This window comes from Lagopus muta, chromosome Z (assembly GCF_023343835.1).
Source record: "Lagopus muta isolate bLagMut1 chromosome Z, bLagMut1 primary, whole genome shotgun sequence".
Lineage (NCBI taxonomy): Eukaryota > Metazoa > Chordata > Aves > Galliformes > Phasianidae > Lagopus > Lagopus muta.
In genome coordinates this window covers 24160005-24173760 of record NC_064472.1, presented here as the reverse complement: position 1 = coordinate 24173760, position 13756 = coordinate 24160005, and the positions used below count along the sequence as shown (strand labels likewise).

At 38.6% G+C, this 13756-nt stretch overlaps 1 protein-coding gene across 9 annotated transcripts in view; it reads left to right on the top strand.

The window, feature by feature from the left end:
• PDE8B (phosphodiesterase 8B) overlaps positions 1-13756 on the top strand; it is a 76593-nt gene that overhangs the window by 26412 nt on the left and 36425 nt on the right. For 7 of the 9 annotated variants that reach the window (XM_048931759.1, XM_048931763.1, XM_048931764.1 and 4 more), the window contains one exon: positions 7788-7847. In XM_048931759.1, coding sequence (XP_048787716.1) covers positions 7788-7847 — 60 coding nt within the window. The remainder of the gene's footprint in view (positions 1-7787; positions 7848-13756) is intronic. The other 2 variants (XM_048931760.1, XM_048931757.1) reach the window with 1 other exon arrangement.

The window sequence follows — 13756 nt, the reverse complement described above, 5'->3', positions numbered from 1 at the left end:
CTCTGTGCAGTCAGGAAATTTCGAGGTTTTTTTGTTGTTGTTTCTTTGATTCGTTTCGGGGTTGGGGGGTTGTTTTTGTTTTAGTAGAGTTTCTATGTATAATGCATTATAACATTGAAGTAGTTATCTTCAGCTGAAGATTGCTCAAACAATCCATCCTCGTAAACAGCCATTCCCCCTCCTGTTTATACACTCCCTTCAAGTACTGGAAGGACACAGTGACGTCTTCTCAGAGCCTTCACTTCTCCAAGCTAAACAAGCCCAGTTCCCCCAACCTTTCTTCATAGTAGATGTGCTCCAGCCCTCTGACCATCTTAGTGGCCCTCCTCTGGACCCGCTCCAAGAGCTCCACGTCCTGGGGCCCCAGGCCTGGACGCAGTACTGCAGATGGGGCTCACAGGAGCTGAATAGAGGAGGACAATCACCTCCCTCTGTCTGCTGGCCACCCCTTTTTTAATGCAGCCTAGAACACAGTTGGCCTTCCGGGCTGCTGGCTCATGTCCAGCTTCTCATCCACCAGGACCCCCAAGTCCTTCTGTGCAGGCCTGCTCTCAAGTGGCTCTTCTCCGAGTTTGTATAAATACCTGGTATTTCTGGAATAGTTTAGACTTAATTGCTGTATTTTTCCCTGAGACTGATGGAACAAGGTTTGACTGGATTCATCAGTAAAGCATGAGACTCATTTTCTTACTAAGATGAGACTGGACAATAATGACAAATGCACTTACAGAAAGAAGTCTCTTCAGGCTGAGATCCACAAATGTTGAGTGTATTGTGTGCACTTCGTCAGATGTTTATTTTCACTCTGCCAAGTGTCCCCCTGCAAGGACATTAACATAACTTGAAATGTGCATGCTAACAGAAAAAATGCACTTTCAGAGAAACCTCTGCTGACAAAGTCAGTATTCAAAATAAATGTCCTTGGAGACTCTGTAAATAGTTTTCTTTCCACAAGTCTAAAAATTTTGCCATTTGTGAAACAAATCTATCTCTTCAGGACCTTTGTGCTGCTGGATTGAAACATGGAAGCTTACTTTTCTTAAAGAATATTATTAATGACCTTGCCCCAGTAAATATACTCAGAGTTGCTAAAGTTTTATTTCTCTGAAGGAGTCCATAGAAGTTCATCGTTAACTTTTAAAACAGTTCTCACAGAATCACAGAATTGCAGGGGTTGGAAGAGACCTAAGGCATTATCAAGTCCAACCACCCTGCTACACCAGGTTGCCTACAGTAGATCATTTCAATTTAAAATGAAATATGCTAATGGTTTTCCCAAAACTTGGGCTGAAATTGCTCAGTATTACAAGTAGGTAGAAGTGAGGTAAGACGTAACTACATTATGATAGCAGATATTTCTCTCCTATATTGTAGTTTACAAGTCAATAATTTTGGCTGTTCTTCAGATTTTAATTCCTTTCTCATCAGTACAGACTGGGAGATGGTTGCCAGAGCAGCAGTCAAACTGGAAAGGCATAGACAAAAGCATGGCTGGCCTGATGTAGTGTTACAATAGCACCAGTTGGAGCAATTAAATGACCTTCAGGGGTCTCTTCAAAAAAATGTTTTTGTGATTCTTTATTCATTGGGATTACAGTGAGTATCTCTAAGCATTAGTCAAGGCCGCTCTTCCTATTTGGGTTCTGAGTATCTAGTTGTAACAGAGGGAGTTTCTTCCTGTTCCAGACCTTGACTGCCTGTGCTTTGCTGCTCTGTGAGAAGGAAAATGTAGTAAAAAATTTAGAGAAAATACTGTTGAAAATTGATACATTAGATTTTTGCTGTGACTTGTTCCCTGATTAGAAAAAAAATGTTGCACTGTAAGGTTCATTTTGTTTTGTTTTGTTGTTTTTCTCAGTAAGAGATAAACAGCACCTATGCTAAGTGGTGTCTTGAAATGTCACCTTGTCACAGCTAGCTTGGTTTCATAAATATTGTATTACAATAGCGTAGGTATCAAGCCAGTTCTAATTAAATATACCTTTAAAATTCTACTTAATCCCAAGACTGAAAAACTCTCAATACCTTAAAGTGGTTTGATGTCCAAAGGAAGAAATGCCTGGTTTTCTCATCAAAAGATAGGAAGTAAAATATTAAGCAGGAAATCCAATAAGAAATGGGATTCTTTTTTTTTCTTAAAGTCCATATTGGAATTAAAGAAAAAAAAAGGTAGGATTCATTGAAGGTAGGATTTCTTGAAAGAGAAGTGTTTGGTATCAGAGTGTGATGCAACATTTTATATTTTGATGTCTTCCTTGGCGCACATTTTTTATTTATGACAGTTTTATTAATTTTATATCATTGCTATAAAACATCCTTGACAGTTAGTACTCTGATAATGATAACTGTATGTTATGAGACTATATTCTTCTCAAGCTGCACAAATGGCTGACAAGGCAACTGAGCCAGCTGTCCTCTGGGCACTCTGCTCTTGGGAGACATGAGAAGCAGATCTGGGTATGATGTGTGTACTGCTGTAGGGATGAGAAGAGATCACTAGGACTTAGTTGGCATATTCACCCAGGAATTCATATAAACCTGAAATTGCTGAATAACTAAGTACTAATGGTGTGTCACCTGTTCTTTAAACGGATCTCAGTGGCAGCCAGCAGAGTGAAAACTGGGTAATCATAGATACAAAGAATCACTAAGGTTGGAAAAGACCTCCAAGATCATCTAGTCCGACTGTCCAGCTATCACCAATATCTCCCCACTAAACCGTGTCCCTGAGTACCACATGTAAACATACATTAGCTCTCCTTCTGGGGTTCAAAATGTCATTTAGGAACTACATTTTCTTTCCTTTAATCTTTAAAGGAACCTTTAAAGATCACCTAGTCCAATTCCCCTGCAATGAACAGGGACATCCACAGCTCAGAGCATAGTCCAGGTTGGCCTTGAATGCCTCCTAGGATGTGGCATCTACCACCTCTCTGGGCAGCCTGCTCCAGTGCCTCACCACTCTCACTGTGGAAGACTTTTTCCTTATATCCAATTGAAATCTACCATCTTTTAAGTTTGAAACCATTTCCCCTTGTCCTCCATGCTTTTAATTTTTGTTTACTAGTTCCCGTGCATCTGCTGTTAAGCATTGTAAAAGACGTTCATGACACACTGAGGGGTTAGGCTTCTCTTATGGATGGATGCCTGCAGTTTGCAGTGGCTAATCAGCTAACTCAACAACAAGGCCTTATTTTTTCTAAGCACTATGTGCATTTGATCATCATTTTAAATTAATAAAGCAACATAATTCTACGTTAACCTTAGCTATCCGAATGTTCAATGTTCTTCTGGACTCTGGGAAGATGGCAGCTGACTGGCATTGAAGAGAGCAGTGGTTTTACAGCCCTTTTGTGGGAACTAAGGAAATCAGGGCCTGAGCAGCTGGGAAAGTAAAATCACAAATCAACTGGAAGCTGCAGAAAAAGAATGAATAAAAAGTCAGATGGGAACATTCTGAATTATGAGGAGTACATTACAACAGAGCTACCTCCCTGCTGGATGAGTAGCTGTGTTGGTGAGAAAAGAAAATTATCTGAGACAACTGATTAAATGAATGAATCAGGGAGGAATGGTGTCTGGGAAAGCCATCTAGCCAGGACCAGATCTCTAAACACCAAAAACCATCTAGCTCAGGGCCAGATCTCCAGCAGCAGGAGCCCTAGGAGGAGCAGATAGTGATCTGTTTTGTTTATTCTCCCAGCTACTGGCAGATTATGATTGAGGGTCTTACTGAGGCTGAGGTGGCATCTTTCTGAAAACATTTCATTTTTATTTTGTGAATGTGTCCTTATTTCAACACATGTAAATTGCCAAACAGGACAAGAAAGATATTCCCTATAACAGTTGGTGCTCACAAAAGAAGCATGTGAGAGATCCTAAGCATAGAAAGACCGAGCTCAGGTGACACAAGAATATCAGTTAATGAACAAGAAATGATTTCAAAGACAGAAAGAAAGAAGGAAAGATAGAAGAAAAGCAGGAAAGAAGGAGAGAAAGAAAAAAAAGAAAGAAAAAAGAGAAAGAGAAGAAAGTTTGGAGTATAGTTCTGCTAAACAACATGAGACAGTTAAAGAAAGGAAAGAAGAGAGGCACATAACATTGCTCAACAATGGAAGAGGACGTTCACTCTGGTTGGTGACAGCTGCAGGCTGGGGATGTTTTAGAAAAGCTGTGAGCCCTATGTCTCAGAAGGGAATTCAAGACATCAGGAGAATGGAAAGTCAGAGGTCCAGTATGGAAGTCACATGTGATTGCAGTCTTTTTCAGGGCCAGTTCTTGGTCACGGAAAAAGGGAGATCTCTATCAGGCATGTTTTTCCTGTGCCCATCTAGAAGACTGCTATACCGTTTTGCTGGCTCCAGCTGCTGTTGTTTCTCTGGAACAACAAAGAGTTATTCAAGAAGATTTTGCTGTGCTAATTAGTCACCATATTTACAATAGTTGTGCTATTAATTATTGATGATTCATAAACTGCAGGGGCCTTAAGTCTTCAGTCATGTGATGAGTACAGCATTTTGTATTAGTGATTTAAAAGAATAGAACTTAATTAATAAGTGGTGATTCCATTTTGCTTAATATACTGCTTTGAAAGGAAGATAATTGATAATCACCAATTTATATAAAAAGAAAGGATTTAAGAAAATACCATTTACTTTGTCTTTAATTCTTTGATTACTAGCGGATTCCTCTGGAGTTTACAATGATACTGGAAATAATGGTAGACAGCTTGAAATGTTAAAACAAAAATTTCTTCATTGTTTTTAAGCTCTCTGTTATCCCCAGATGGTTAGTTTATTTATGGTGTCTGTTCCTCTGCACTATTAAAACAGGAATTCTCTCACTGACCTCTTTGGAAACAAGCTCTGCATGTTTTACCAGAAAAGTTTGTCATGAAATACTGTACTAATTGAGTTAGGATGCAAGTCTATTAGCAGTCCTTCCTGCCAGTCAATAAAATAATGGGAGATTTATTTTAATTGGAAATCATCAGCAATGAGATGTTCACTTGAGCCAGGAAATGAGCAGAGGTATGGTCATGGTATCATTAATATGCAGCATCCACATCATCATACTTTTCTGGGAGTTAGGAAGATTTGAAATTAGTTCTTTCAGGCCAAGGAGAAATCCATGCTTTTTTGACAGCGAGGTACTTGTGCCTCTTCTAGCAATGTTTTGAAAGAAAAATGAGACTGTTCTTTGTACCAAATGCAATTTAGGCATACAAATCTAGGGGATTGATTCAGTTAGTAAAACGAAACTCAGAAGTCCAAGTCCATGAAGGAAGTCTTTGAAAATGCTCCTTGTTGTATCCAATGAGATGGTTTATGAATCCTTCCCATGTTCAGTCCTATTATCAGCCTTAATTTGAGGACGCCTCTCTTATTTCCATGTGCTGTGTAAGGAATGTCTTAAAGGTCATTCTTCCAGAATTTCAGTCTTCCAGGAAGAGCAGCACACCATTTCTACATCCCTATGTATGGCTGTGACTGTAAGTAAATCATGTCTCTGCAGAGCAGGACAGTGACAAGCTTACCTATGTTGCGACTCTCCGATTTTTCTAATCCTCATAAAGCTTTTCTACTGCCAGCAGAGACAGGAACACCCTCAAATACTAGAGGGAAGAAAAAAAAAGACAGGATCTGATTTTCAGGTCCTTGCATTGAAGTATTTTCAGTTCACAAGTCTGATGTGAAAGCAGCACAAAGAGAAGCTCCTAGTCACAGTTATGTGAATTTTTATTTCATTTTTTGAATACCTGAGCTAAGGTAAGTGAAGAAATCTCTGAAAAGAATCTGATAGACTTGGCGGTGGAGATCTGTTTTTTAGGCACAGTTATTCCATCTTGGACAAAACTAAGAAATGAAAACTGAATGCACTCTGAAGTGGTAGTAAAGAAGAGATCGCTTATTTAGAATGTCACTTCCATAGTGGCACCGCTAAATGAATCATAAAATGGTTATTGATGTCCTAAGGGTACCTTGTGAAGAATGGTAGGCTCTTATCAATATGTTTTTTTAAAATGTGCATTTTAAAAAGAAGGCTTTGGACTGATACAGACCAAAGCCTGTTGTGTATCTGCTGACTGTTCCCCTTACTATCGATTCTACAAATAAGACTACTTAAGAACACTTATTTAAATCAAAATGATTCACAATTTTAAAAATATTTTAGTTTCTTAAATAATGCACTGTAATATGAACGTACTTTTTTCTGATTTTTGTCTGTTTGCTTGTGAGGGGAGAGGAGTTAGGAGCTTTGAGAGAATTCTGTTTCCCCAGCTTTATTACTTCACGGCTTATGATCAGTGCTAACTTCCATTTCTATTGTAATATCTCTCCTTGCACTGTATTTCCTTCCAACATGGCAGGAGATCAAGTGGGAAGTGAAGCTGTCGTGTGTGGAAAGGTTAGCTATTTGTGTACTGGAGGCAGTTTTTGCTATGGAAAAGAATGGCAATGCTTTGTGGTTTAATATTCTGGAGAACTGCTTGCTACCTTCTGGCATACATGGGATTCAAAAGGATCAGTGCTCAGGGATGTATGAAAATCCAATGTGCCATTTGTCACTATGCATAATTCCACTGTCTGAAGTGCAAGGCAAGACTAATACCTGCAACACTGGTGTGTCTTCCAAGGAATAAAAGCAAATACTAGTAACTTCATCTATGTTGAATATTTATGTAAAGTCCTTTGAAAAAATACTATATTTGAGGATAAGGTAATACCCAAGTAAAAGGCTTGACCTAACAAGCAGTACACAGCAAAGTGGTGCAGAAATAATAATCTAGGGATCCTGGGATTGAAGGAAAGTTCTGGAAATATGCCTGCAGTTAGGGTTTTGTTGAAACACCTGACCTGCAAGGCAGTTGCTTGAACTACCTACCCCAAGCACGTGGAGTCACTGGCATCAGGAAAGCAGTGAACCTGCCCCCTCAAATACTGCTAACTTGTTTGTAATCCTCTGTAGCATGAGGATAGTAATATTCAGTGGGTTCAAAGAATTTTTTAAAGTACATACATCTGTGGGAGGACATAGGCATTGTTCAGTTGCTTGAGAACAATCTGTAATCTAAAGTGAATCAAATCAGCGTTACAGGAGGAGTATATTGAAATGTATCAGTACACAGAAAGCATGAAGGTAGTCCAGCTATTAGGAAATAAGACTACGAAGCATTGAAAGCCAATGTTTGCTGATTTTGTTGCTGTAGTTTTAAACCGTGATGTGCTCTCAAGTCTTCTGAAAACACCCTGATTAGGGATATCAACGTTGTTTGGTTTTTTTTTCCCCCTCTAAATTAAAGGCTACATTTCTGGAAAATATCTTTAAAACTATAATCCAAACAAACTGTCTTGTCTGAAAACTCACTTGTTTCTCTAACAAAACGTATTAAAATATTATTCTCAGTATACATTACAAGATCTTGAAGGTATGTATTGCATTCAAATGAATAAGGCAATATTTGGCCAGAAAAATAATAGTTTTCCATAGTCTTAAACAAAATAGAATTCCTTTGTAATCGAAGTGCTCTGGGGAAGGAGGAAGATGGTGGTTAGATTTTTACAGCGTTAAGCCCTACGATGTTTAATGTTGAAGTACATAAAACAAAATTGTGAGTGTGGTTATCTGTTATCAAAGCTACACTTAAAGCAGCTGGATAAAGGCTGCATGTTGTGTGGCTATCCTGTGAGAGTCTTACTGGTTATGCTTTATCTTTCATTCTTGCTTGCAAAATGCTATCTTGTCAAGAAGTAGAGTGGAAAAAAATCTCTATTACTCTTACTTAGCAGGCTTCAGCTACAGAGGTACAAATTGGGCCTATGAGACTGACACAAGATCCAGTTCAGGTAAGATGTTCTCTCAGTTTTTTGATACAGTCAATTCAGTGCTAATGGGTGAAAAAATTAAGGCATGGTTATACATGTTTTTATTTTACTTCTGCAAGGACTGTGAGTTCAATAATTGGTGTTTCGGTTTATCTGAGTGCTTGAAAAGAGATCTGTGGCTAAATTAACTTGTAAAGAAGGTGCTCACATTTCCATTAACATCAAGTAATTTATTTTGTGTCCTGTCAGTAGGAGTGTGTCCATATGTGTGTGCAACAGCAAGGAAAACAGCTGTTTCTGAACGTTAAAAACTGCTGAATCTTGACTTGCCACAGCAGAAAGCATTATTATATAGTTTAGGTACCAGGCAAATTTTGCTGGGTTTTGTACAGTAGAACAGAGAACTGTGCTTTTACAGGTCACAGATGCAAGAAGTCACACGTGTTCCAACAAGAGCATTGAATTTTGTCACACAAGCAGCAGCTCTGCCCATAATTACTACTATTTCTGTACAATTTGTACCTATGTCTGTAAACAGAGGGATGCCAAGAATATTATTTTTAACATATTGTGCAATCTTTAATACTGCTCCTGTAAAGCAGTGTCTGTTAGAAGTAACTTTTAGTCTTGGTCAGCTAACTGCAAAATGCAGAGATATTTAGCAGCCACTCTTTCTGCATTTGTTTGTTGCTTTTATTCTTGCCATGACTGCCTACAAGTAGAAAAACCTACACATGGAATTCATGCTATGCTGTTTTGGAGGTCATAAAGCCTTACATTTTTCTTTATGTATTAAATATGATAATAATAAGTATAATTCAGTCTTAACAGTGGCTTGATCTTTTGAAATCGTGTATGTCATAAAAAGACTGCATAACAGTGGGGTCGTCAGTAGACCAGTCTTCATTGGCAAGTAACTTAAACATAAATATGTGGAACTAATTATGGAAAAATGCTGAGTAGACTGTGATAATCTGCAGTAAGATGATCACAATAATACTCGAATAAGAATACTCATTGTCTATGGCAACATTTTACTTTATTTACTTCATAGAAATTGGATTTGCAAAAATATACTGTCTGTATTTGCTGTTATTATGCAGTTTAATCATGTAATAGTTCTTCATGTAAGAAGGGAAATTGTTCTGCGTTTTGTATGGAAACTTTCTTGACATTCATCTTTATATTTAGTTAGCTGTGGGTGTTGTTTTGTCCCTGTATTAGTGAAGACACGAATTGTGGTGCTACAGAAATCACAGAATCACAGAATGGCTAGGGTTGGAAGGGACCTCAAGGATCATGAATCTCCAATTCCCCTGCCACAGACAGGGCCACCAATCTCCATATCTAATACTAGACCAGGCTGCACAGAGCCCATCCAACCTGGCCTTGAGCATCTCAGGGACGGAGCATCCACAACCTCTCTGGGCAGCTGTTCCAGCACATCACCACCCTCATAGTAAAGAACTTCCTCCTGACATCCAACCTGAATCTTCCCTCCTTCAACTTAAAACCATTTCCCCTTGTCCTGCTGCTATCTACCCTTTCAGAGTTGACTCCCCTCCTGTTCATAGGCTCTTTTTAGATACTGAAAAGCTGAAATCAGGACTTAAGTAAAACTTGTACCTGAAGAGTATTTTGTAAAGACTATGCCATACTCTAAATTAATTGCACTAACAGAAAAATACTTTCTGTAAACTCAGTTCCTTTATGGAACAAGTGACATGACCTCAGCTTATTTGACAAGGATGGCACATACCTATTCATTTAAATAATGTGCGCTAATCTTTTATATTCCATCTTAATGATTGAGGTATGTATTTCTCTGTGAAGTGCAAAGGGCTACCAACTATGCATTTTAAATATCTTTATGTGCTGCTTAATCATGTTCTTAATTGTCTAATAAGATAATACACTTTGTTAAAACAATTGTCACCAGGGCTTTTCTTAGCAGTGTTCATTGTATGCTTGTGCTTGTTTTGAACTGTTGTTTGGCAGCAGACCTATGCCAGCTGGCAAATGGGTTGTGTTTTTTTGTCTGGGAGGTGACCTTTGTTATGGCTATGACTTGCCATAAACCATTTAATAGATTCCACCTCAGATTTTATGACCACCTGTGTTAGAGGACAAATCTGTTTTGGTTTGTACCAGCTTTTACCCTCCAAATGCCCTCCCAGCATGCAGCTTATGTGTCCGCCCCAATTTTGTACCAGCGCTTACAAATTGCCTTAATTTGGTTGTAAGACCTTAGAATTGACTGAGAAAAATGTACATACATAGGTCACTCTGAAAGTAATGCCTCCTATTGGTTTCCATGGAAAATAAAACAGATACAAAGAGCACTATAACACTATTTGATAGAGCAAATTCTCACCTACAAAACACCATTTTTCAACACATTTACCACCATTAGCTGTGCATTTTAATTGAAAAAGAGCCTGCAGGCTGCACTTGTAAGAGTATGCAGCAGTGTAAGTGACCCACTGTTTCACAGTTGCTGTGGTGTTATTGCTGGTAGCAAAACATTGACCATGCAGTTCATCCTTTATCAGCTTTACCAATAGCAGTCAGAAAGCACTAAACCTAGACTATACAGTAGATGCAGTAGGACAGTCCAGCCAAAGTGTCAATGTGCTCTATGGTCTTCAAACTTGTATGGGGTCTGGCATTATTGCTTTGCAAGAGAAAAGTTGTCTTCTTCTCTAACATTACTCTGGAAGTTCAGATCTTCAGCTTAGACAGCATTTTGTAGCAGCTGATGGTTTGTCTGGGTTCCAGGAAATCCAAATGGATCACCCCTTTTCTATTCAAAAGACAGTGCACATCACTTTACTTGCTGAGGGCTACGTCTTGAACATTTTCTTCAGTGGGGAATTCCCATGTTGCTATTTTGACCCTGTCTTGTAGTGGTAACATCACATCTTATCACCAGTAATGATGCAGTCCAGGAGACTGTCACCTTCAGCCTTGTATTGGTTCAGCAGGTCCTGAAAAAACTTGCTTATGATGTTCGTTCTCTTCCTGTGTGAGCATTAGTGGAGCCTACTTGGTACAAACTTAGCCATATTCTAATATTGCCACCACTGTTTCCAACACACTGAAGCTCTCTACACAGTTCCTAGATCAGAATCTGCCAATTCACACAGATGAGCTGATCAAAATGCCCTTCATTTTGTGGTGTGAATGCTGTGCATGGCTGTCCAAAATGTGGCTTGTCTTTCATGTCACTGTCACCACTGCTGAAACACACCATCCACTGCCTCACTGTGCTCATATCCACTGTTTGATCTCCTTAAATGCTCAGCAAGCATCAATGGATGTCAGTGGGTCAGTAAATGTCTTTTTTTTTTTTTTTTTTTTTCCCATGGAAAAATTCAGTGACTCACCTTTGCTTCATACACACTTTCACGTCAGACATGATTTTGTCAGAGTGCCTCTCTGCCTCCATCTGTCACATGGCAACAAAATGGAAAGGAATACTGGCAGGAGGGTTCAACCTCTACTGCCATAGCACCAACATCTGCCTCTGATGTCATGGGACATCATAGAATAGAGACATTACTTTCAGAGCAGCCTCATTATAAATGTGCAGCTTCCCCCAGTGACATGAGAGAAAGATGTGTTAACATCTAGTGCATATGAAAAAGAAATACGGTACTCATTTGCAGAACTAGGGCTGACAGAGGTTTGTATATGGGACTTTCCTATATGATTTTTAAGTCAGTGCCCTGTGTGATTTAAAGATTAGGAGAAAAGAGGCTCAGTGATTGTCAGAGAAAATCAGAAAAAAAGTGGATGTGATCGGGAACTTCTGTTGGGTTTAACACTTTTAATAGAGGAGATAATTTCTTAATGGCCAAAGAGTTGGCTTGCATCAAATGCCTTCACATGTAATCAAATGGATTGAATGGGAATCTTTTCAGCTGATGATTAATGAGAGCTTAGCTTGGAGATCAGACCATAGGTAGAAACTTGTTATCAACTAATGGGGACAACGTTGCAAAACAGGAAGCCAATTTACATCTGCAAACTTAATGATTGTTAAAGCAAGGGCAGAGACAGAAGGTCAGACTATGTTATGTTTCAACATACGATCGGAATGCCTTTTAAAGCAATGACTAATGGAAAAACTCTTGCTCCGTTATTTTTATGTCGTATTAGAGTGAAACCATGTATGAGCTGTAATTTCCCTAATGACCAATGAGTTAACATTTTAGAGTGGGAAGGAGTGGAAGGTGAGGAAGGGACAGAAATTATAGTAATTACCACTCCTGAAGCTTTTACTGGCATTTGAGTTGAAGTTTGTCATCATCTCCTCACAGAACTTCATATACTGGAAGTGAATGTGGTTGTTTCCCGCAGTTACTGTGGTGCTTTTCTGCACTCATGGCTTTAACACACAAACTGAAATGCTTACTCTTTTTTTTCCCCATAGTCCCTGTCTTCTATATTAATAAGTACATTTCTTTCTTGTTTGGTCTAAGCAAATACCTTTTGCTTCCTTCCAGAGAACTGCTGTAGAGTTTGTCTGCCACCTGTCATCATTCACTCACTTTCTTTTACTGCTTAATCCCGCTCCCCCTTCAAATACTGCATTTTCTCCCTCTTATGAAACTCATTGGTCATCATCACTTTCACAGTGTTGATGGTGAGCTCCATGTCTGTTCTGATCATGACAATCTTCCCCTCTTGAGCTGCAGCCGAAATGTTGATGATGCCCAGCATCTAATTGTTTTCCTGCCCATTTAATGTTTCACACAGTATCCCTCTGGCTATATTAAAGACACTATTAAAATAATTTCACTGGAATACCACAGAGGCACAAAAAGGTTTAGGTGTCATGTTTTATGACTTCTTAAGTTCTATTTTTGATTTTCTCATTGCTTCCTTCTGGTGTATATGCACCTGTTCTCACTGGGCTGTATTTTGAGATTTTCAAAGCACATCTCTATCCATTTTCTGTATTTGCATGATAAACTGCGAACAAGACATATAATAGCTGTGCAAAACAAATTCAGAAAACTGTGGTAGGAATTCCAGTAGATTACAGAAAAAAAAAAAATCTCAGCAGGAAAAGTGTATGGTATTCCTATGTCAAAGCAGCACTGGATAAAAAAGACCTATTCACAGCAAGGCTAACAAACCACATACCAAAACAGATGTTTTCCATCAAGAAATACAGATTAAATTCGATTTCCTGTCGTACTGTCAGTCTGATTTACACAGATTGCTGTATTTTCATTTTGATTTTGGGAGATTAGCTTGCAACGTATTTGCATAATTCAAGTTTTGCTGTGTTTTCACTCTCTACAGTAAGCTTCATACAAATTTTAATGAGCAGGCATGGCAGTAACGCTTTAATGGTACCTTTAAAGTTAATATTCTCTGAACGATTCACACACTGATATTTAGTTTCCAGTGGGGAAACAGGTGGTTTAACTAAACTCCAGTACTTTGCATCTGGTAAATGGCTGAATTTTGCAATCCTGTATTTCCAAATAGGGAATGTTGAGAGAAGAAAGATATCAAAACGTCTTCAAAGAAAAACCTCTTTTCCAACAGCAGCTGGAGCCAAACAGGATTGAATCAGAGTAGCTACTTTACCAGAGTATATGCAAAGTTCTATAGCAGAACCATGTAACTGCTTTTGAATGTTTGATAACTGGAAAAGATAATGGATTAGGTGGAGTGACAGTTGCTATCTTGGATGATGAGTAGCAGTAACCTTACACTTATTAGTAAGTGTACCCTTACTAATAAATTAAAACTTTCAGATGAATTTCTTAATGTTTATTGAAGTTCCAAACATATAATTTTTTACTACTTTTTAATGAAATCTTGAATGATAGTCCAGCCTCAGTAACATAAATGACTCTGTTTATTGTTTAGACTATTCCAGACCATTCCAGACCATTCCATACTGCTCAGGA